This window comes from Onychomys torridus, chromosome 17 (genome assembly GCF_903995425.1).
Source record: "Onychomys torridus chromosome 17, mOncTor1.1, whole genome shotgun sequence".
NCBI lineage: Eukaryota > Metazoa > Chordata > Mammalia > Rodentia > Cricetidae > Onychomys > Onychomys torridus.
Window position 1 is genome coordinate 53,043,308 of NC_050459.1, and position 25,170 is coordinate 53,068,477.

The 25,170-nt window shown below is 41.5% G+C and overlaps 1 protein-coding gene across 3 annotated transcripts in view; it reads right to left on the reverse strand.

Annotated features, from left to right (window-relative positions):
• Positions 1–22,845, reverse strand: part of Clcn3 (chloride voltage-gated channel 3) — an 82,284-nt gene extending 59,439 nt beyond the window's left edge. The window contains exons 1-2 of one of the 3 annotated variants that reach the window (XM_036209452.1): positions 22,349–22,845; positions 10,386–10,567 (exon numbers count right to left, since the gene is read on the reverse strand). In XM_036209452.1, coding sequence (XP_036065345.1) covers positions 10,386–10,548 — 163 coding nt within the window. In that variant the 5' untranslated portion in view covers positions 10,549–10,567; positions 22,349–22,845. The remainder of the gene's footprint in view (positions 1–10,385; positions 10,568–22,348) is intronic. The other 2 variants (XM_036209454.1, XM_036209455.1) reach the window with 2 other exon arrangements.
• Positions 22,846–25,170: the final 2,325 nt, after the last annotated feature.

Below are 25,170 nucleotides of genomic sequence, written 5' to 3' on the forward strand. Positions count from 1 at the left end.
GTGGCACAGACCTTTAATCCCAGCACGCAGGAGGCAGAGAGGAGAATTTCTGTGAGTTCCAGGACAGCCACGTCTACACAGAGAAACCTTGTCTCAGAAAACAAACAAAAATCTTGCCTGCAGTTTTTAACAGATGGTAAGTCACTATTTAGCAACCCAGTATGCTTCTGGCTGCTAGTTTATCTTGAAATTCATTGTTGTCAAGTAGGGTCCTTAGACCCTGGAGATCTGTAAGATCTCTTACAAAATGTCTGTAAAGTTTAAACCATTAATACTAACACAGTTATCAAAATTTTATTTCTACTGTGAAGAAAAAAACCACAATATATATTTGCTAACTGAAACAATATAAACTCATTTACTTACAGTTCTAGATGGATACTAAAAGTCCAAGATCAAGGTGTCAGCTGGAATGCATTCTTCCTGTAGGTTTTAAGAACAAAATCTGTTTCCTTGCTTTTTCCAGCTTCTAAAGGCCTCCCTCGTTCCTTGATTCATAGTCTCTTCTCGTATCATGACAACGTCTCAGCTCCTTCTCTAAGTCTCCTGCTAATGACACTGATCCACCTGCCTTCCTCTTTTAAAGACCTTTGTGATTACATTGGCACCACCCAGTTATTCCGGGCTAATCTTCCTATCTCAAGATCTCCGATTCGATCACAAAGTCCCTTTCATCATCTGCTGTAAGACATTTACAGGTGCCCGGAACTAGGGTAAGGAGAGTGTGGGAAGGTATGGGAGGGGCCATCACTCAGTCAATAGAACACTTTCTTTTTCCTTGTACTGACCTTTGCATTTATAGTTACAAGAGGAGCAAGAAGCCACCATCTACACAAATAAAAGCTGTCACACCAACATGTTCTAAACACCCTTGTGCTTTTCACAACTGTGTCCTTGTAAAAACACAAAAGCCTGTTTTCCTTACAGATGAATGCCTGACAAATAATACTCACTTTATTAAATCACAACTCTTAGCCATATGCTCTATTTACTATTCCATGTGTGGAAACAGAAAATATATCCCTCTGTCGCCCTTACTGTTCTTCTAGAGGCCGACCTGGAAAAGATACTTGAGCTAATAATATTTGAGCTGGAAGGTAAACTTATTTTCACAAACCCCAGTTTTGAAAGAATACCAACTATAGTTATTTAGAACTCAGAATCTAGCAGGCATTTTCTCTACAAAATGAGGTGAGCCTAACTCTTCACGTCAAACAAATGTATTACCAATAATAAATGCACTTTTAGGCAATAATTAAAAACTGAACCTGTGATCCAGAGAACTTCCCAACAGTTCAAGGCTTTCTGACACCTGTGGCTTCTTGATTGTATGCACAAAGATGTAGAGAGATCACTACTGTTAGGGACTGAAATGTGTGCCACCCAGCCCAAATTTGTATCTTAAAGGCTTTACCTCTTATCTTAGAAAATGACTGTATTTGGATATAAGGTCCAAATTAACCTTTGAAAGAGTAATTAAGGCTAAGTAAAGTTATTACTTTGGGCTCTAATTAAGGGTGCCTGGTCTCTTATGATGTGGATACACTAAGAAGAAAAATAATACAAAGACATGGGAAGGGCAGATAGCTATACACAAACCAAGGACTCATAAGAAATCAATCTGTAGCCCTAGAAAAGTGAGAAAGTATGTGGCTTAAGGTACTCAGCCTGTAGTAGTTTTTTATGGCTGTAACAGCAAAATGATGAATTAATAAATAAAATTTCCAAATTATTTCTGTGTAATACTATAATGACATGTATGTGGGTAGACAATCCATTAAAAGTGCAAGGTGGACAAATGAATAAAATTTTACAGAGCACAAAGTATTCATTAATATGGTTTCAACATTACAATTAGCCTTTAAGAAATTAACACTTGTCACATTCTAGTATAATATCAAAGAAGAATATCCAATGACCTACAAGAAGCTACTAAATTATATTCTTTCCTAACAATGTATTTTCTAAGATGGATTTTCTAACATTTCATAATAAACACATTTGAGAATCTGTCTTACTAAGCAAAACATTAGAGATATTTTTAAATGGAAATCAATGCTGCTCTTCTTATTAAGTTTATTTGGAAAACATAGTTTTCATTAATATCAAAATACATTTTACATTCATATTTTAAATGAACCAAAGTTTTACATTCTTCTTTAATTCATAATGGCAAACATTAGTAATTAACTTTTTGGGGGAGTTTCAAGACAAGTTTCTCTTGTAGTCCTAGCTGTCCTGGAACTCACTCTGTAGACCAGGCTGGCCTCAAACTCGATCCGCCTGCCTCTGCCTCCCAAGTGCTGGGATTAAAGGCATGCATCACCATCACCTGGCTAATTACTTACATTTTTAAAAGATGCTACTAACTAGGTGTGGTGAGACATGCTTATCACCCAGTATCTGTGAAGCAGAGCTCCAGGCCAGTGGGGCTACACTGTGACATTCTGTCTCACAAACACAAGGGCTGGGAGGCTGTATCACATGGTAGATTCACAGCTCAGGACTCCTAATCATTTTCTTAATAGTATAACAGAAAGGGATCTGGGAAAGAGAAAAAAAGCATCTACTTAAAACACACACTAAGAAGAAATATATCTCAATGATAGGTATTTTTTGAATTCCTGAATGAATTATTTATTTCACTTTTCTAAGGCATTTATGGTCCTATTTCCTATAAAACTAACCATAGTTTAAATTACTGTAGTTTAAATTTGTCATACATATAGCATACACATCTGCCTTTTCTCAGTGCTGCATGAATGTCTTCTGACAGACACAAAAGTCTTCCTTTTTAAAAGGTTTATTTTTATTTTATGTGTATGAGTGTTTTGTAGCATCTATGTGTCACATGCATGTAATGCCCACAAAGGCCAGAAGAGGACACCAGATGCCCTGGAACTGGAGTTATTGACAACCATGAGCCAAGTTTGAATGCTGATATCCAAACCCAGGACTTTAAAAGCAGCAAATGCTCTTAACCGCTAAGCCATCTCTTTAGCCCTACAAATTTCTTCTTTATGAAGAATTCTGACCTTGTGTAAGAACAATTTATATGAATGGAACCTCTAGTGACTTCTATTTAGTCTTACACTGTATTGAGCTGCTTTACTATTTCTTGTCTCTCTCCTCCCTCCCTCCCTCCCTCCCTCCCCCCCCCCCCCCCCCCCCTCTCTCTCTCTCTCTGTTTTTTGAGCACGGTTTCTCTGTGTAGTTTTGGTCCCTGTCCTGGATCTCGCTCTGTAGACCAGGCTGGCCTTGAACTCACAGGGATCCGCCTGGCTCTGCCTTCCCAGTGCTGGGATTAATGGCATGTACCACCACTGCCTGACTTACTATTTCTTAATGAAAGCTAACTGAATATAAATAATTCTAAGCCTAAAATCACACACAAAAAATAACTCTGCATGAAATAATCATTGAGGAACTCCTAAAACGTTATCTATACTGTCTCATCTATCCCAAGAGAGTCTAAAGTGAACTTGTGAATCCTGTCAGACTATTATAAATAATGCCTATCTAGATGGAGGACTCTTATCCAAAATGTTAGGGACCAAGGTATTCAAAAATCTTTTGTTGTTGTTGTTGTTTGTTTAAGGATTTGAGGATAGTCATATATACACAATGAGATACCATGGGGTGAAGTCGGAGTCGAAACCCAAAGCTCATTTACCTGACATTTTGGGCCACTACCGTCTCATCACGGATAGAGGAGGAGCCTAGAAGGTGCCACACTCCTCCCTGAGGAGTTAATGGCAGTTAATGGTTGCTGAGTGAAGGTGCCATTTTTCTCTATGGTTCACGTAAGCAACCCTAACTAAATTCATCATACAGAAGCAGAAATGAAACCTAGAGGAAGACTATTTGGGAGAGAAGGATGTAGAATATTATTTTAAGATGTTACATTTGTTTTCTGTGGAACCTTTGTTTAATAATGCAAAGATGTGTTGCATTCTTTTATGTTGCATTTGTTTAACTCTGTGAGGCTGTGTTACTGTGCCTGTCTAAAACACCTGATGGTCTAATAAAGAGCTGAACGGCTAATATCGAAGCAGGAAAGAGGGACAGTCAGGGCTGGCAGGCAGAGAGAATAAGTAGAGAAATCTGGAAAGAGAGAAGAAAAATCGAAAGAGAGGAGAGGAGGATGCTAGGGTCAGCCACACAGCCAGTCACCACAGAGTAAGACTACAGAAGTAAGAGAAGGAAAGGCCAGAGGCAGAGGTAGACGGGTAATTTAAGTGAAGGACAGCTGGCTAGAAACAAGTCAAGCTAAGGCTGGGTGTTTATAATTAAGAGTAAGCCTCTGTGTATGATTTATTTGGGAGCTGAGTGGCAGGCCCACAAAAGAGCAACAAACAAGAGGTTTTCATGGTGGGGGAGGGGAAGTAAGAGGAAAATTAGTAAATTATACACATCCTGACATTTTCAAATAATGTACTTTTTAAAGTATATTGGTGGTCTGGAGAGATGGCTCAGAGGTTAAGACCCAGTTTGGCTCTCCCAAAAGACCCAGTTTGATTCCCAACACCCACGAGGCAGCTCATAACAGTCTGTATACAACTTCAGTCCCTAGGGGTCTGACTCCCTATTCCGGCCAGCTCAGGCACCAGGGATGCACATGATACACAGACATACATGCTGGCAAAACACTAATACACACAATAGAATAAAGTGGGAATTTTTTTAAATGTTAAGTATGTTGGTAAAATCTACTTCCTGGTCTCCTTCCTACATTTTGTCACTTCAGGTGGCTTTCCTTTTGCTTTGCTCTTGTATAATACTTAAGTTAATCACCGAAGTCTATGTATCTTTTTATGAGCTGCTTTGCTTCTTCTGTTGGAATAAAGTAGACTATTTTATTTCTCACTATACAAAAGAAATCCAAAGGTCTGGATAACATGAGCCTACTTCACAGATACCACAGTTTCATGATACTGATGCCAAGCTGGATCTGCAGAACTAAGGCTGGTATTTGTGTCCTCATCCCAACGAGGGTCCTGTGGGCCACCCAGTTTTTGAATGGCCACGCTGCATCTGCTTTACCTAGCATTCCTTCTGAAACTTCTCATGGAGAAAGATTTAAGAGTAGTCCACCCAAAAAGAATACAAGGTGGAGGCACATGTCTTTAATCCCAGCACTTGGAAGGCAGGCAGATCTCTCTGAGTTCAAGGCTAGTCTGGTCTACAGAGTGAGTTGCAGGACAGCCAGGGGTATACAGAGAAACCCTGTGTCCAAAAACAAACAAACAAACAAAAAAAAACCACACCCACACAAAAATGAATACAATGTAAATAAAAGGATAAACATCTTTAATGATGCTGAATCTAATGCTAGATATTTGAATGCTAATCTCTTTTAATAGCTCAGAACCTCCAAACCTAATATCACAAATCATTTTTGAGTTCTAAAGCTCATGCACTGATATAGAGATACAGCATCCCTAATCCAAACATTCAAAATCCAATGTGCTATAAAGTCTGCAGCTTTCTGAACCAACAGAACAAGAACAGGAAATTCTCCACCTGACTTCATGCTAGCCACAGCAAGTCACAGCCAAGGCACAGGCATACTGCAAATTCTGTACAAATTATCTTCAGGCTCTACGTAAAAAGAAATTCTGTGTTTAAATGAGTCCCCTGCCCAAAAATTTCATGTTATATATGTGCAAATACTGCCCCCTCAAAGTTATAAAAAAAATCTGAAACGTGGTTCTAAGCATCAAGTAAAGGATATTCAACCTGTATTTGAGAAATGAATAATACCTGTATTCCAATCCCAGATACCATATGTCCCAAAGTTTCAACAGTTGAAGCATTTGTGTTTTAGTGTTTCTAAAATATTTTAAGAATTTTCTATACAAAAGAAATTAAGACATTCAGTTTTAGACAATCTAAAAACTTCAAAGATTCCTTGACACTGCCAGGCAAACATTTCAGACAAGATAAAAATATACGGGGTTAGGGATTTAGCTCAGTGGTAGAGTGCTTGCCTAGCAAGCACAAGGCCTTGGGTTCGATCCTCAGCTCCAAAAAAAAAAAAAAAAAAAAAACACAGGCTCATATTTTAAACAGCATAATTACATTAGCAATACAGCCTAGTTTTTTTGGACTTTCATTCACATTTGTTACTAATAGTCATCATTCTTAACAATACTTCTACTTCTGATAACTATGTGTTCTAAAGTACTTAGTATTTACTTTTAGCAGACTTTATTTTTGAGATTAATAAATACATTTCTTAAAGGATTTGTAAACTATAAGCCATTAAAAAAAAACAGCTATCTCACTGGGAGTCCCCAAGCAATTTCTCTCTTATAACTTAAAGCCTATTCCATATCTAGTCCTACAATCTTTTCATCAGAAATACTGGAAATGTAACTGATATCTTGTTGAATGCTCTCATAAAGGGAATTTGCTTATATTAGGATGAAAGAGTTTAGCATATCCAAGCAGAAAAAAAAAAAAAAAAAAAAAAAAAACAGGAGAAAACAGAAACAGCCACTCATAACTGATTCTCTATCCTTAACCAGCTACTCTTTTAATAAGCCAATGTATATCATTTAGGTAAAGATCTCTGATGCACTTAATACTGACAGCACTCATTCAGTGACTCTTGTTTTGTGGGGCTGTGTCTTGGAAAACTAAACAAACACTGAATCATGAAAGAATACTTACTCTCAATTGCTTGTTCTACCATTCACTGTCATAACTCTTTAGACACAAGCCCTCACAAAAGTAAGGCCTTTCATTGCGTTTGTCTGAGTTCATGATGGTGAAGTCCTTTCTGCTGCTGTTGGGAGGGCCTCACCAACTACACTGAAAGAACGCTCACTGTCTCTCACAAGGACACTCATGCTTCAGAGATAATGCTGTTCATGTCACTTGATTTTTCAAATTATGAATGCATATATTCTAGCTCATAACTGTCAGTAAATGTCACTTTTAAATTAGGTAGAAAAAAACAGTGATTATAAGAATGCAAATGGCTAATAATGCAAGTAGTGTCTTTTTAAATCAAAGAACATCCCAGGGAGGCAGCCTGGAGGTGTTACTAGTCTGAAAAGCAATGAAACAAAGAGGTCAACAGAGTCTCGGCAGTTCTTGTCTTGTGCCGTTTCTAGACTCACAGACGGAGTAATGGCAAAGCCCACAAGATGACAGTAAAGGGCTGAAACCTCAGACTGAAGTACCAAACCGCCACAGCCAAGTGAATTTGAACGGACTGATTCCTGGGGAAAGGAGATGGAGTGCTTCACTCCAGGCCACTCAACTCCTAAAGGATTTACGATTCCCAAGGGAGATAAAGACAAATAAGCAGTCATTATAACAAAAAGTGAGCACTGATGCCTACCACTGAACACCTCCCGTAAATACAGCAGCTTCCTACAAAAAACCTCAGGAGCAATGCCCTAAGAATAAAATGGTTCTAAGAGACCAACTAACAGAAAGCTAAAGCCATGTTGTAAATTCTCTGGCCAGATCCTAGATTGCTGGTCTGCTGGGGGAAAAATGAAAGTACTCTGGGGCAGATACTGCCACCCAGCAATTCCACTATTATTTGTATATAGTATCGAGTACTCGGCTAACAATTACAGGAGCTAAAGCCAAAATGGATCCAGAAAGAAAAAAAAAAAAAAAGGAGACAACAGAAATGGAACCAAAGATGACTCAGGCACTGAAATTCTCAGACACAGATGTCAAGAAATGTAATATGAAGACTTTCTCAGAACATGAAATACACAAATAAACTGGGATTCAGAGTAGAAATAACAATATATTACTGTAATACAATATCGTGTATTACAGCATGTGTATTATAGAACGGCTATACTCCAAAGTGCCAAATCACTGACACTACCAAATGCTGAAGAGAAGGTAGACAACAGGAACTCTCAGTCAAAAGACAGACACTTTAGATGACAGTCTGGCAACTTCCTCTAATATTAACTGTAAGATCCAGCTATAATGCACCAAAAATATTTACTCCAGGTAGGTGAAATATTCACAAGAAAATGAAAAAATAAATAAAAAACATGTAAAATACAGAAGAGCCTGAGCATCACAGTGAGAAACTCCCACGTGTAATTGAAATCTAGCTAACGGAATGGGGAAAGAAAACTGTAGAAACGACATTTGTGATGGCTCATCTTGGTTACCAACTTGACACAGCGGGGGGGAAAAGGGACCCTCAATTGTGGAGGTGCCTCCACCAGACTGGCCTGTGGGCATGTCTGCGGGCATTTTCTTCACTAAACCTGACACAGGATGGGCCAGCTCGCTGTGGGTGGTATGAAAGTGGCTGAAGGAGAGCCTGGGGAGAGTAAACCAATATGCAGCACTCCTCCATGGTCTCTGCTTCTCTTCCTGCTTCAGCTCTGCCCTGGCTTCCCTACAGGATGGACTTAACCTTTAAGATAGAATCAACTCTTTTCTCGACACTTGTTTGATCGGCACTTTGTTAAAGCAACAGAAAGCAAAGTAGAACAGAGATATACTATAAAAACTGTCTGAGGATGAGAAGAAATCAAGTCACACTAATTTTTAATTAATTAATAATAACTAATCAAGTTATAAGTTTCTCTAAGAACTCCCTCCACCAGAGAAAAGAACACTGAAGCATGTCCTGCTTAAGGAAATTTAACTACAAAACATAGACATATGCTGAGGGTCACTGAAAATAGGGCAAGTACTTCAGAACTGTAAGGGAAACAAAGCCCAGGACACACCTACAGAAATACAGCTACATGGTACACAGAGATAACACTCACTGCAGCTCACACGCTAGCACTAGCACTGTTTCTCACTGTGATGCTTGCTTAGTATTTTCCATCTTTACCTTATTGTTTTCATTTTCATGTGAATATTTCACCTAACTGGATAAATACTTTGGTGCATTATTGCTGAATCTTACAGCTAATAGTATAGGAAACTGCCAAACTGTCTTCCAAAGTGTCTGTCATTTTGATTGAGAGTTCAAGTTGCCTGCCTTGGTACTGGACCAAGCAGTTACGGATATGGGAAAAAACAAATTTGAATTCTTACTCACATTACACACAATTAGATGCAAGCAGATTCTAGAGCTAAATGTGAATGACACAAGAAGAAAACAGAATACTATCTTTGATCCCCTGAAGTATCTGGAATTTTTATTTTTAAGTAACAGAGTTTGGCTATGTAAATCAGGCTGGCCTTAGAGTCTCTATCCACGCTCAATATCTGGAATTACATGTGTGTACCATCACACCCAGTTAAGAAGAACAATTAATAAGAACACAGAAAGTAAGAAGAACAAAGAAAAATACTAACTAGATTTTATTACAATCAATGACTTCCCCAAAAGATCCTACTAAGAAAATTAAAAGACACTTCAGAGTAAGACAAAACATTTCTAATAAATGTATCTGACAAATCAATAATATAACAGACTTCTATAAAATAGACCGATTGATCTGGCACTTATGGAGGCAACCTAAAAAAGCTAAGGCAACATACATAAATGCATTTCAACTCCCAACTCATCAAATACAAGCTCAAAATGAGAGACTTCTGCATACACAGAACAGTTAGGATGTTTAAAACGGATCATCCTTTGGTATTTGGTTTGGGTAAAGATGTACAATTAAACATTCACACACAACAGACAGAGATAAGCATACCAATGGTGGAGTATCTCAGATAGCACCTGATGCTGCTGACGCATGCACACTCTAGATTTAAGCATTCCACACTAAGTATAACTCATGAGTTAGATTACTTCACTAAAACACATGCACTTACATATTTTAGCAGTACTATTAACAATGGCTAAAATCTATAATGAAATGCATAGAATAACTACAATGCAGTGTATTTACACGTGGAAAACTACATAGCAATGGAAATAAGCACTACCATATGCAACAACACAATTAAACCACTAGAGATAAGAGTTCGCACATTATGACCCCACTTACATAAGATGCAAATAGTCTCTAAACCAATCTAAATGGAAATCAAATAACAGTTATCTTTTAAGGTAAGGAGAGAGGATTCTAGGTAATGCTTTGTTTCTTAACTAAAGGGAAATTATATAACTTGTTTATCTTGCAGACATTCATCAGTTTTCATGAACACGATGCAATGATTTTATACTTCTCTGAATTATACTTTAAATTTAAAAGTTTATTTCAACGTTGGAGACTTTGGAGGTAGTAAAAATATTTTAGGATAATACTGTGAATAAGGCCACTGTGAAGTATACTTTTCAATGGTTAAGTTTAAGTTCTGTGAATCTACTTTGGCTTTAAAAAGTTACCGCAAATATTGTCTCAAAAACAACAAAAACCCAAGTATATTTCTTGGTCGATATTCATGAGTGCAGTTCTCGGTGGCCATGCTGCACTTACCAGCTGCTGCGTCGCCGCCGTCTAACAAACTGTCGTCTTCAGAGGTCTGAAAGTCCATCGCGGCGCCCGCCCCGTCTAAGAGCTCCTCATCGCTACTGGCGCTCGTTATGCTGTTGTAGCTGTTCCTATAGCAGCCTCTATGGAACAGCTGCTCAGACTCCATGGAGCTGGCTGCTGCTTATCTGGAAAACAGGGAAAATGGCTTCAACCTTTTCCCAACAGTTACAAAAACCACCGACTCTCACTTCACAAAATGAAAGCCGTGATCCTTGTAGAAAAAGTACTAAGTTCATCCGACCTAACAACGGCTCCCTCCAGTATGCTAAGTGGTGAGGGATGGTTCAATTCTTCCTTCTCACTATGCAGCTGCCAAAAAGAAAGGAAAACTCCTTCAAGCAGCACCGTCCAAAATCTCGGATGCTCTAAGCTTCAGTGTATCGAGTGCGGAGCTGCGCTTACAGTGTACAGCTTCCTGCACAGGACGGGGAAGAAACGCAGTACGCAATCACTCCCGTATGCAGACTAGACAGGGCTTCGCAGGGAACAGGCCCACAGGGATGGGCAACCAGTGGCTGAAATTCCAAGTCCACCGGATTTTACCTCAGGCAAGTGTCACCTAACTTTTAAAATTAACATATAACTTAAAATGTTTAAAATTAACTTGAAATAGTCACATATTTGGAGCCCAGAGTCAAACATTAATCAAAGAAAAACTAAAAATAATTAAATTTTTTCATTTTTTCAAAGCAGGTAAAACTAAATTATTGTTTTCATTGTTTTTATTCTTTATATACCAAAAATAATACTCCTATTTTTTTTTCTCCCTGAGACAGGGTTTCTCTGTGTAACAGCTTCTGGCTGTCCTGGAACTCGCTCTGTCCACTAGGCTGGCCTCGGACTCACAGATATCCACCTGCCTCTGCTGGGATTAAAGGTGTGTGCCACCATCGCCCGGCTCGTTTTTTAATACATCTACTCCCATGCTCACTATCAAGATGCAAATTTATAAGTATGTTGACATGGGTGGGACTCAACAACCATAGAAGTAGCCAAACTAGTGAGGCGTGTAAAGCAAGGCTGACCAGAAAGTCACAGCAGGTACACACGGAATGTGAAGGAATCAAAGCTCCCTTCTTAGACAACCGCGCCTCCTCGGTACTTTTCTTTCTGCGCATGAAAAATGAGCATTATAGTGTCTTCACAAAGGTATTCAGTAACTACACTTCTGTTTTAGAAAATCAAACATTACTAAACAATAGTTATCTTTTTAAAACTCATTGACAATATAATTCCTTGATAGATTCCTTCAAAAAAGGTGCTCGTCTCTATTCTTAGCACCTAGCAATGACTCAAACAGAACATAGACAATATAAATACCAAGCTTCCTGCTCAGCTGAGCTCAAAGAGAAATGTGTTCAGTTTTCAACACATACACACCCTTTGAACGACAGTAGGCTAGCCTTGAAATAAGCAAATTTTGAAATAAATGACAAAGAAATGTTTGCTGTTCTGCAACTTTATAAGTGTTTTATTATTTCTTCTACCAAAAACACTCTATTATAATATACTAGGAGTGTTAATGTATTACTTAACAAGTTTGTATAGTAGAGGGTGGTTGGTAGCTTGCAAGCATGCTGGTCCCTATAGTTACAAGACCAGACTCCCGGAGACAAAGTCTAGTGTGCTGTAATAAATTTCTAATGACTTCTGCACAAGCACCTAGTCTGCCTCTAACGTGACCTTTGTACTGCAGCCAGCCCTTAAAATAAAAAATAAAACAAAAAGGCTGCCTAGTAATCACACCCTGTTCTGAGTATTAAAATATTTTAATTATTTTCACACTTCTTAACAAAGCAGAAAAGCCCCAGGCTGGAATCCCGGCTTAGGCCCCAGATTCACTTGCAGTGTGTACTTCTTTGAGACTCTAACCACTGAGTTGCACTCTCTCAGTCCCACCGGGCCTTCCTGCCTCCTGGGCTTCAGTATGCCTTTGATCTGGAACACACCCTCTCCTTTTCATCTAACTTTGCTACTTACTCTTCAGATCTCACATCAAATATCCATTAATTAGTTAGGCATCTGGCACATTCTTGTAGCCTCAGCTGCTCAAGAACCTGAAGCAGGATTATCCAGAGTTCAAAGCCAACCTCAGGAACTTATACTGTTTCAAAACTTCAACAACTAGCAAACAAAAGCACTCCTCTAGCTGGCAAACACATCTATCTCTCTATCATTCTCTTGACACTTTCCAAAAGGACACGTATTAAATATGAGCCAATAATAAGGTCTGGGAGCTAAGATTCTCTCCATTTAACAGATGAGAAATCTGAGACACAAAAAGTTTAAATAACGTAACCAAAGCCATGCAGGTAGTTAAAAAAAAAACAAAACATAAAAGTCTACCCTAGTACCTGAGTCGTTTTGCCTGTATCAAATTTTCCTATTAGTTCTTACAGCTCCCATTGTATAGCACTGAGCACAGTTTTATGAGATTTTATTCATTTACTGATCTTCTGATCTAGAATGTATCTTGAGGCCTAGTATTGTTCTATTTTTGTTTTTCATTACACAGCCAATGGTTAGCAAAGTATGTAGCATATATATTAGGTACTCAATTTGAGTACTGTTTGGGTTTTTTGTAAGATAGTCTTATTCTGTAGCCCAGGATGGTCTACCACGTAACAAAATTATTTAATTTTGATGAAGTTCAATTAATCAGTTTTCCTCTATGGATATTACTTTCATTGTTAAAACATATAAATACTTCCTAGACCTATTTCCCAAAGACCCTGCAAGCAAGTAACTTAAGGGAGCTTTATGGTTCTCAGTCAACTTTTGTTTCTCCTGGAAAGGTAATGGCTAAGCTCCGAAGGTGTGTCAGTCAACTATGTGTCTGACTGCCAAGTTAAACCGAGAGGAAGTAGGTCACAGTCTGGAGAAAGCAGCAAATGAAAACTCTCCGTGTCAGCAACCAGAAAGAAGCAAAAGTCTCCAAATGAATGGCGGTGGAAAGCCTAGCCACCTGGAGGAAAGACGCATTCCGATCTACATCTTTTCTACAGCTTTACTAGCAAGGCATGGACTACCTTTCCACCACTTCCTGGTCAGAGAGGCCCCAGGTCTCCAGGACACAGGCTGTTGCCACTTCCCTTGGTTACCCAAACCGACCACAAGATCCTACTGCTGAAGACAGCATATTCTCTGAATCCCAATGCGACCAGGAAACCGCCTCCCTGATAATTCGTTTTCACGGTGCTGGCAGGCGCTAAGCAAGTTACTGAGGCAGAGAAGACATCCATGGTCTCACCCAGCGCTGGACCCTTCATGCTGCAAAACCAACCTGCCAGGCAAACATGCCCACTAGTGCAACAGTGGTATGATTTTTTTTTTTTCTTTTTGAGACAGTGTTACTCTGTGTAGTCCTGGCTGTCCTGGAACTCAATCTGTAGACCAGGCTGGCCTCAAACATCAGAGATCCACCTGCCTCTGCCTCCTAGAGTCCTGTTGGGATTAAAGGTGTGCACTGGCAATGGTATGACTTTTAAGGGCTAACCGAGCACTTTCTGATAAGATATGAGACCTCCTCTGACAGAGGAAATCGCCTATCTGGTATTGAGTCCTCCTGGAGAAGTCAAAGGCCCAAGGGCAGAACCTGCTATTCTTATTTTGACAGTTGTGCTGTCAAATGGCCTTCAAAACATTTATGTTGATAGCCACACCTGCTTCTTTGCAGTGGGCAGCAATCAATGGAGACAGGCAAAACTAAAGTGCTGAGGTGAGCGACTGAGTACTTAGCCCTCAACTGGACAGCTACTTTAAACACACACACACCACCACCACCACCTCCACCACTACCACCACTACCACCACTACCTCCACCATCACCACCACCACCACCTCCTCCACCACCACCACCACCACCACCACCACCACCACCACCACCTCCTCCTCCTCCACCACCACCACCACCACCACCACCACCACCACCACCACCACCCCCACCACCACCACCACCACCACCACCACCACCCCCACCCCCACCACCCCCACCACCACCACCACCACCACCACCACCCCACCACCACCACCACCACCACCACCCCCCCCCACCACCACCACCACCACGACGGAAACATCAAAGATGAGGCAGAATTAATTTAAGTGCTGGAGGATGGGGAGGAGTACCATGGAATGCTTTCTTCTGTATAAGACATGCTACCACACTCATGAACTCACAGGAGTTGTGATTACTTGCATATGACCTGTACAAGATCACAAAAGCCAAAATCTATCCCAGTATAGGTGAGGAAGATGATCTTCAGGCCTCCCACCTCACTAAGGAGCTGTGGGCAGTAGATGTGAACAGTTGCTGGGAGAAAGAGAACCAGTTTGTGAGGATGTAGCCACTGGTAGATTTGTGCCATACTCTAGGAGGTGGCCCCACCCCACACACATTTGAGCAACACTAAGTGGAATCAGTGAGTGATAGATAAGACAGACAGATCCATCAACCATCCAATTGGGAGGGAAACAAAAAAGACAGTCAGACATGAAGTTGGAGAAACATTGGAAGGGATATGAAGGGTGTCAGGAGTGGTAAGTGAGGATACGTATGATTGCATTTCACTATATATTTTACATATATGGATACAAAAATTTAAAAACAAACTTCTGTTTATACTAGGTCTCACATTAAAATGTGACAATCATTTTATTGATTTCAAAACAGCCATTTAATCACAAATGTTTATAGAACAGCTAAAAAGTATCAGAAGTTGATGTAACTTATAAATGCAATTTTATTGTATACCATATTTTTACAGGCCTCAGAGAGTTTAGTAAAATTCAGCATACAGTAAATACTATCTTTACAGGAGATGTAGAATTTTCTTATATTGCTGACCTGTATTCCTACAGTAAAAAGCAGAACCCAACCAACAGCACAACTTAACAGAACTCGGAGAAAAAGACTGCATCTCACCATGGTAGATGACATGAAGCTCCCTGTGGTGGTTTGATTGTAACTGGCCCCATAAGCTCACAGGAAATGGGACCATTAGGAGGGTGGCCTTGTTGGAGAAGTGTGTCACTGTAGGGCAGGCTATGAGGTCTTCTATGCTCAAGATACTGCCTAGTGTCTTAGACCACTTCCTGTTGCCTGCACAAGAGGTAGAACTCTCGGCTGCCTTCCCAACACAATGTCTGCCTGCATGCCACCATGTCCCTCCATGATGATAACGGACTGAACTTCTGAACTGTAAGACACCCTAATTAAGTGTTTTCCTTTATAAGAGTTTCAGTGGTCATAGTGTCTCTTCTCAGCAATAGAAACCCTAAATAAGACACTCTCCTTCCTCTGGGTGTGTGTCTGTCTGTCTCTGTCTCTGTCTCTGTCTCTCCCTCTCCCTCTCTCCCTCCTCCCTCTCGTCCTCCCTTCTCTCCCCTCCCTCCCTCCCTTGAGATACTCTTGTCAGAAAAGGTAAGCAGGATGGGGGTTGGGGTCGGTTACCTGAGGAAAAAAGTGGCATGAACTGAACCACCAGGCTGAGACAAAAAAAGGCACTTATAGATAGGTATATGAACTTCTAGTTGTGGGAAAGCTTTGATGGTCAGTATGTTTGGGAAGTCTAGCATACAATATATCCTATAGTAGCTAACAGTATTTTTAAAAAGTTCTTGGGAAAACCTATATGAACATTTACTTGATAAACAAAATCTATGAAATGTTTCTCAAATTTATTCTGTCAAGGAATGAGTCTCCCACACCATGAAACACTTGTAACAGTCTATGGTACCAAAACCTTAGAATACACATAGAGGAGGCTGGAGAGATGCTCTTCCAGAGGACCCAGGTTCAATTCCCAGCACCCACATGGCAGCTCATAACTTTCTGTACTCCAGTTCCAGGGGATCCGACACCCTCACACAGACAAATGTGCACACAAATAAAAATGAATAAAATCTTTTTAAAAAAGAGTACATGTAGAGAGGCTGACTTAGTGCAGAAGGCATTGAATAAAGCTCATGACAGAATGGAAGGGCTGCAACAAGAAACCACACTGACCAGGAATGAACGAGTGCCCGTCTAAATGGCGGCAGAAAGGGGGGAGCAATGAAGCCACACCAAGCTGGCTTCTGAGAAGAGTGAGTGACAGCTAGGGAAGCAGGGTAGCACCAAGGAAAACGGAACACGGAGACAACCCTTGGAAAAAGTTCTGCTACTACTTCAATACCAAGTTATACATTCACTTGTGGATGAAATTCAGGGTAGAGTCTGGCATAGTCCAGGCCCTGAGCTCAATCCCAGCACAGAACATAATAGCCATAATAAAGATTTTTTTTTTTTCTGGAGCTGAGGACCGAACCCAGGGCCTTGTGCTTGCTATCTAAATCCCCAACCCACATAATACAGAATTTTAAACCATAGTAAAAACTGGAAAATGTAGTAGAATATTATTTTAAGGTATGTTACTTTTGTTTGTTACTATAGTAGCCCACTAGGTTTCCTGTAGTGGGTAGCTGTTCCAGCATTGACCTGGAAGTACCACCCCTAGTGAGGCTTCTGGTAACTGCCATGCCTACCCATGACCTGCCCCTGAGGTGGGGCCAAGACAGGGGAGCCCTTAAGACCCAAGATCCAGCCGGGCGGTGGTGGCGTACATCTTTAATCCTAGCACTTGGGAGGCAGAGGCAGGTGGATCTCTATGAGTTTGAGGCCAGCCTGGTCTACAAAGTGAGTTCCAGGAGTTCCAGGAAAGGCGAAAAGCTGCACAGAGAAACCCTGTCTGGGAAAAAAAAGAGATCCGTATGTGCTGGCTCTCTTGGTTCCTTGTGATCCTGGATGCTGGATGGTAGACCGAGCAGAGTTCTCCAGAGAATACCACTGGACTGCACTTCACCTCTCCCAGATCCCATAACCAACCCCTTTACTGGCTGTAAATTATCCCAAAATAAACCTCCTTTTCAACTACGTGACGTTGCCTTAATAAATCCCCCATAGTTTCCTAGTGGCTGGACCCAGCAGGACTGCACAAGACGTTGACTGGACTACTGGCCTGGGTACCAGGTGTTTGTAAGGGTCTACACTTGACTGTAACTAACAACAGGAAGGTCTTTTGCTCTACCCCTTAGCATTGTTATAAACAGACCTTTGGAATAAAGTTCTGGGCTGGTGGATAAAGATCCAGGCCCACCCGAGTCTATCCTGTTTTTTCTCTGTTTCTAACTAAGTCTCTTATCCCTCATTCCTCAATAAATAATGGTAAATAATGGTGGGGGCTGGTCCCCCATTACATCCGTTTAACTCTGTAAAGCTGTGTTACTGTGTAAAACACCCGATGATCTAATAAAGAACTGAATGGCCAATAGCAAGGCAGGAGAAAGGATAGGCAGGGCTGGCAGGCAGAGAGAATATATAGAGGGGAAATCTGGGAGAAGGGGAGCTAGGAGCCAGAGAAGGAGAAGGACTTCAGGGGCCAGCCACCCAGCTACGCAGCAAGCCATGGAATAAGAGTAAGGTTTACAGAAATAAAAGAACACAAAAGGTAGACGGAGTAAGTTAAGGAAGACTGGCAAGAAATAAGCCAAGCTAAGGCCAGGCATTGGTAAGTAAGAATCAGTCTGTGTGTGAATTATTTGGGAGCTGGGTGGCAGGCTCCCCCAAAAACAGAGTTTAAAAAAAAAAAAAAAACAACAACAACAACAGGAAAGAATGCCTTTTAAGGTGTCACACAGAAGGAAGATCAATAAATCTGGAACTATTGAGAACTGGGGGGAGATAAAGCCAGAGCTCTAAAGTGTGTATTTCTTTCTCCACACTGAAAAGATTTCACTCCTAGAAGTAGAAGGTCAATGAAAGGAGGACGTTGAAGAACAGAGAGAGGAGTAGGCGGACATGGTCACAGGTCACCAACCCAGGACATCTGGACAGAAACCCAGCACCAGGCAGCAGATCCCCTGGGATCTGCTGCGTGAGGATATACCACATTCTTTTTCCATCTGATTTCACACTGAGGGGAAATCTTTTCTCCTTTTTCTATCAAGGGATTACAAAGCAAAGTGGGGAAGACATAACAAAGTGAAATGAAGCAAAACTAATTACTAATCAATATTAGTTATTAATAAGCAAAATTATTAACCTTTACTTCAAAGTCAACAGAAAGTGGAAATTAGATGTAAAATACTTTAGTAACAGTTTGAAATACATCAAACTGAGGAGTTATTGAAGGTGACATTTATACATTAAAATGTATATACATTGGAAGAAATTTAGCAATTTGAATTAACTCAGAACTCTAATCATACTAGTTTGACAGCTTCATATATCTATATAATGAAGTTAGTCGTTCTGAGACCCCATCTCATTTTCTCTCCTCCATCTGGAGCCTTCTGAAGTAAATGTAAAAGATGTAAAATTGTAATACATACGTGTGTGTTTATGGATGGATGGATGGATGGATAATATATATTACAATTTTTCCTTCACATTAGATATAATTTTGTGTACTTATACATATTTCATATATAATACACACATACATACAAATATGCAGTCTTTTGAGGGAAATTCAGGTCTAAAATAATCAGAAAGCTCACTATACATGAGAAAATCAATGTAATCTATTGAGAATATCAGCATTGGGTAGGGTTCAATTTAAGATAAGTACCCAAAGTAAAATTAACCTCTCAAATTGTTTTTATATAATTATTTTTCTTAGTCAGGTGTGGTAGCACATGTATTTAATACCAGCACTCAGGAGGCAAAAGCAGGCAGATCTCTGTGAATCTGAGACCAGCCTGCTCTGTACAGTGATTTGTGGGCCAGCTAGTCCTATATACCTTCTCTAAAACAAATATACATAAAAATGGAATATTTATCTTCTTTCAAATACAGTAACTTACGGTAGACACAGGAATATCAAGCATCTAAAGGCTACATTATGGTTACTGATTTCTATCAGAAAAATAAGCAAAATTCTAACTACTCTTCTTTTAATAACAAAAATGCAAAAATGTTATTCTGTATAAGTTAAGTTTCAGTACATTATTAGAGTCCACCTACTTCTAAGAGCAGTGGAAAACATCACAGTAAAAAACACACACAGGGGGCTGGACAGATGGCTCAGCAGTTATGAATACTAGCTGTTCTTCTAGAGGTCCTGAGTTCAATTCCCAGCACTCACATGGCGGCTCACAACTGTCTGACCTATAATGGAAGCTGATGCACACATACATGCAAAGTACCCATATACATAAATTATATAAATAAATTTTTATAAAGCTAAAAAGTTTAAAAAACACAGTATGATTTATTCTAACGGGTTGGGGACAAAAAAGCAAGAATAAATTGAGGAGGGGGTTGCTGATTAGGTTCTCAGGGCTGGAAGATGGCTTAGTGGTGAAGAGCACTGACTGCTCTTCCAGAGGACGTGGGTTCAATTCCCAGCACCCACATGGCAGCTCACAACTGTCTGTAACTCCAGTTCCAGGGGACCCTCACACAGACATACGCAGGCAAAACACCAATGCACATACAATAAAAATAAACCAATTATTTAAAAAAAAAAAAAAAAAAAAAAAAAAGGAAAGAAAGAAAAGAAATGGTGGTTCTCCAGGGCTGGAAGGCTGGAAGTGGGGGAGGGGGACTGGTCAAAGGGTACAAGGTTTCAGTTACTAGGCAATTAGTGACCTACTGTACAGCACAGTGAGCAGAGCTACACATGACAGGCTGCATGCCTTTAAACTGCTACCTCAAACACAAGTGTTTCTACTACACACAAGAAAGACAAGCTGATCTATGTGGGTTTGACTTAATGTTTCCACAATGCACACTTTTATCAAAGTACCACTTTGTACCTCAAATATATACACATAAAGACAATTTGAAAATTAAAACAAACAAGCATCGAGAAAAGGGAAAATTAAGCACTGCAGAATTTCTAAAAGGCAACAGGGGAAAAAAATCCACAAATCAAGGCTCATAATAAGAAGGGAAAAAAATAAACCAATAATCCAATTTAAAAGCTGCTATGGAAGGCTGAGGTTTTAAAACCAGTTTTCATGACTTTCTCCACTCTCCTAAGAATTGGTTCCCTCCCACCTGTGGCAAACTTCCAAAGTTCCAGCAATGTGTGAGGCGGTAGGGGGGTCTTTCTTCACTTTATTCTTCACTGAGGAACACTTATCTTTAGGAATCAAATGGAACTGTAGCTGCAATGCTTATAAACACTTAAGAAGATGCACATGAAAACTGACATAAAAGTTTATTGAGGTGGTAGTACTGGATGCTTTCCTTTTTAAAAACAACACATTATTGCGACTGTGCATCCCCTTTATAAATTACAAATGAATGGGCCGATGGTGCCATGTCTCTCGCTCCACCTTCTTCTGTCCAGTGTCACCTAGCAGAGCTTTGCAGGACAGTGCAGCCATTGAGGATTAAAGCAAGAGCCCTGGAGCGACACTGGAGCTTCAGTCTCAGTTCTGACACACTGCTGTGGAGCCTTAGGAATGGTAACTAAATGCTTTCTCAAATTTCCACACCTATTCAATGGACAAAGTGAATGCATCTACTTTGTGAGATTGGTGAAAACTTGAGTGGTGTGTGTGTGTGTGTGACACACAGGCCCTAAACTACAGAAGGTACTCAGTTTATGTGCATTATATCATATATATAGTTGGTGTCTTCTGACAGTTTTGACTACAAAGCGAGTTAAAAATTACACAAAGCAGCGATTGTGGTCAAACCCCACAGGATACAGCTTTGATATATGACCCACCACAGAGATCAAATCTGGCTTCCTGAGAGGTCTGAAAATTATTACCAACATGTCACAACAGGAAACAGAAAGCCTATCACCAACATGACCTGGACCATTGACATTTTTCTACTGCAAACCCAAAACCTTAACAAATCTGTTCTTCTGAATGATATATATTCCAAACCAGGTTGTTGATTCCTTAAAGGCTTCCTGAGGTACACAAAACAGTATTATTTCCAAGCAATGACTAAGTTATTCATACTGACCTCTTAAAATAATTGGAGCTGCCACTCAAAGTCTTTGAAGTAGCTGAGGGAGAGGAAGGGGTGGGGGTTGAGAGCTATCTGCAACAAATTCTGCCAACACCATATAAACATTTATAAGCTTATTCAATTTGAGAAAATACCCATAGTCATACCCCTGACTTTAAAGCCACACAAGATAGGACAGCAGAAGCAGCACCTTTCGAGACTGGTTAACAACATACACATAAGCATTGGACTTCCTCTAAATACTTCTGAACTGAAATCCTGTTTTTTTAGTAACAAAGGCAAGTAAAATTGATCCAAAGAAAATAATCATCGAAATTCCTCACAGGCGACAAGTACATCTACAAAGTGTCAACTAAGCTACAGTGGTCGTGCAGGAACTCTGAATACAAATGCTCAAAAGTTTGTAGAACTGAATTTTTGAATACTATACACACAAATCACAGAGAGCTATTAAAACTCATGGTCACCATTGGTCCAACTGTCATAAACAGTCATTGTTTCCAAAGGAAATAGAAATCTGGGCCTAGAATTAGAATACACCTGATGAATCTGTAATGAACTTCCTTGTGCTCTAATTTTAAAACGCCATACTTTAAATAAAGCATACCGCAAGAAAAGCTCTCCAAAGTAACTTCTGGTCCAACAAGTTTACTACCAACACGCAAATATTTACACATACACACACACACATGATTTGATGTACGTAAGTCTAAAGATAGAATCTTGCTAAATTTGGGCAAACTCTGTAAGTTCAAGAATAATCCTGTCCTGGCACCTAGTTCTAATTCTTATAGGTCCTTCGATGGTTCCTGGAAAGAAATGGGGGCAATTTTAATGGGATGGACACCAGGTAGGTGGGTACCACACTGTGCAAAGAGACGGGAACGCCAGAAGCTGGCCGAGGCGTGACACCTGCCTGCTGGCGACTCACCTCGCAGCGCAGAGGCATAGCAAGTTGGGCGGCTGCTGGCTGCGCTGCCTGCGGACCCCGCATCTGCTTGAGATCGCGCGCCAGCCGCCCCGGGAGCGTCACCCGGACACGGCTGCCGGGTGCCCAGCCCGGCGGACTTCCCTGCTCCCCGGCTTGGAGGGGAGGTGACGTAAATGCAAGCCAGGTGGGACTGGCGGAGGCTGGTTTCGGGGGGCTGCAGTTCAATCCGCCGGCTCGAGCGGGGCCCTCAAGCCCAACCTGCCTCTGCCCGGAGTCTCCAGCCTCACTGCGCTCTAGAGCAGGACTACAACTGCCTCGGCGGCGCGGAGAGCAGCCGCGCCGCTCCGCCAGACCTCCGCCCACTCCAGCCTCCTCCTCCAGACAGCCGGCCCGCCCCGAGCGCACCCGCACTGAGCAAGGGAGGCTCTGCGATCCGGACCCGACCGGCCCTGACCCGGCTGAACTGGAAGGGAAGCCGCAGAAGAGTCGGAGCCCGACAGGTGCGTCGCTCGCTCGCTCGAGCGCGCGCGCGCGCGTGACGTCACCGCGCTGCCGTGAACGGCCGTTCGGCGTCCGGCCGTCCCAGCACTTCCTCCCACGGCCGCCCTGGGAGGCACGTCGGCACGTCGGCGCCTATTGGTCCGGATGGGCTGAGCTGGGCGGGGCCACGAGAAGTCCCACTGGGCGTGGCCGCGAGAAGACCTCCCCCCCATCCCGGGCGTGGCCACAAGAAGACCCCCCCCGTCCTGGGCGTGGCCACAAGACCACCTTCCCGCTAGGCGAGCCGCGGTCCCCGCTTGGGCCGCCGCGGAGGACGTCTAGTGGTGCAATGTTGTTCACGTCACTCACGTCTTCGCTTTGGCCCCCACCAGCGTCCACGTGGAAGGACCGCAGACAGACCCCGGGTAGAGAAGGCGCTTCCTCGGAAGCGAACGGTCCCCCGGCATCGTGGCGAAGCCTGGCTTCCTTCCACTCGGCCCTGCTGGGACCGAGAGAAGCCTTAGCAGGCTGAAACCCCCGTGTGACCCCTCGCCAAATGCTGCGGGACCTGCCATACACATCCTTACACATCGTCGCACGTCATACGCTGAACAAAAATACCAAAAGGGAAAAATCCTTATAAAATCCAAATTTAGACTCACGCATTCCGCCCCCCCCCCCACACACACACACAAAAGGTAATTCTTGGAAGAATCTTAAGACCTCATGGTCTTACATATTAGGTCCCTGTCGTGTGTCACAATACAAATGAAACCTGTTCCCTTTGCTCAAGGAGCTGTATTGTAACTCAAGCAGGGAGGTGCATAAATGCCTGGCCTTTGCCGGATCTTGCCCAACAGCCGTGTGAACAAAAAGATGCAGAGTTTGTAACTGAGCAGGACCTGTGGGAGCGGTATGGGTGTCGCCACTGGGTGGCAGAATTAAGACGTGTGATGGTTGAGTATCTCGTGTACTTGTTATGTTTTGAAAATCAGTGTCCTCATATTTACTGCTTCTTAATATTAGGTGTGACTTGGGCTCTCACTGCAGACACGTAGCCTAGTTATTTTGGCGCTGCGTGGGGGGGGGGGGATCTAGATTTTTATTAGACTACTCATAGCCTGTACTGTTTTAAGTAGACAAGAAAGATTACTCTTTTAAGTAGACAAGAAAATTCTACTTGTACATTTGCTTTTCTGTAGTACACTAATTTATGAGAAGGTTTATTTGAAGCTTTGTGGTGGGGAGGACTTGTGGCTCAGCGATAGAGGGCTTCATTGGGATCCCGGAAGCACTGTGTTCTACTTCCAGGTTGACGAAATAAAATACTTGAAGCCTGGCAGTGGTAGCACACACCTTTAATCCCAGCACTCGGGAGGCAGCGCCAGGCGGATCTCTGTGAGTTCGAGGCCAGCCTGGTCTCCAAAGCGAGTTCCAGGAAAGGCACAAAGCTACACAGAGAAACTCTGTCTCAAAAAACAGAAAATAAATAAATAAATAATAAAAATAAAATACTTGATTTCTGGCATACATTCAACCACACTAGTCCTCACAGAAATTATTTTAACTGTTTCCAGGTTGGACTTAAGCCTTTCTGTATGCAATCCTTAAATGTGTGAGACTCAGTGAGAAGTACCACATTGGACAATATATTTAAACTGCGCTGTCTGGTAGCATTGTCACCAAACAATTACACCTGAGAATCACTTTCTTTGTGAGTCCTCTGAGATGCTTGCCATTGAATCTCTTCTTTAATAGACTTGAATGCGAAGGGAAAGCAAGGCCATCCCTGGTGCAGTCTAGGGTAATTGCAGCGTGAATGGTCTTCTTAGAGCAGCAGTAATACCCAATAAGGAGTTTTTATAGACTTTCCAATCTTCCTAGACCTTTAGTGGGAGCATGTGCTAGTACCCTCCTGTTGTGCAGGTGTATTATATAAGAGTTCTAGAGGATAAAGTCTGACCCAAGTGTCACTGTTTAAAATCAAGGTTGGCTGGGTTGTTTTCTTCTAGAGACACTAGGGAAGAGTCAACCTTGGTGTTTATTGTAGTTTTAGAGATCACTTGAGTTTCTTGGCTCATTTACTCCTCCATCTTCAAAGCCTTCAATGGTAGGTAGAGTCCTCCTCTAACCTAATTTATTGACTGATTCTAGGGATTAGACAGACATGGATGTCTTTTGGGGGACTGAATAGCCAGCCTGCTGTGGAATACTTAATTCAGCCTTTTACAGCATACGGTCTTAGTATCCATGCTAGTATACTGGAAGGATTTGGAGACACAGCAGCAAGTTGTCTGCATGAGGTCAGTTTCTCTTGAAATTCGTTTTTGCTGTTGTTAGAA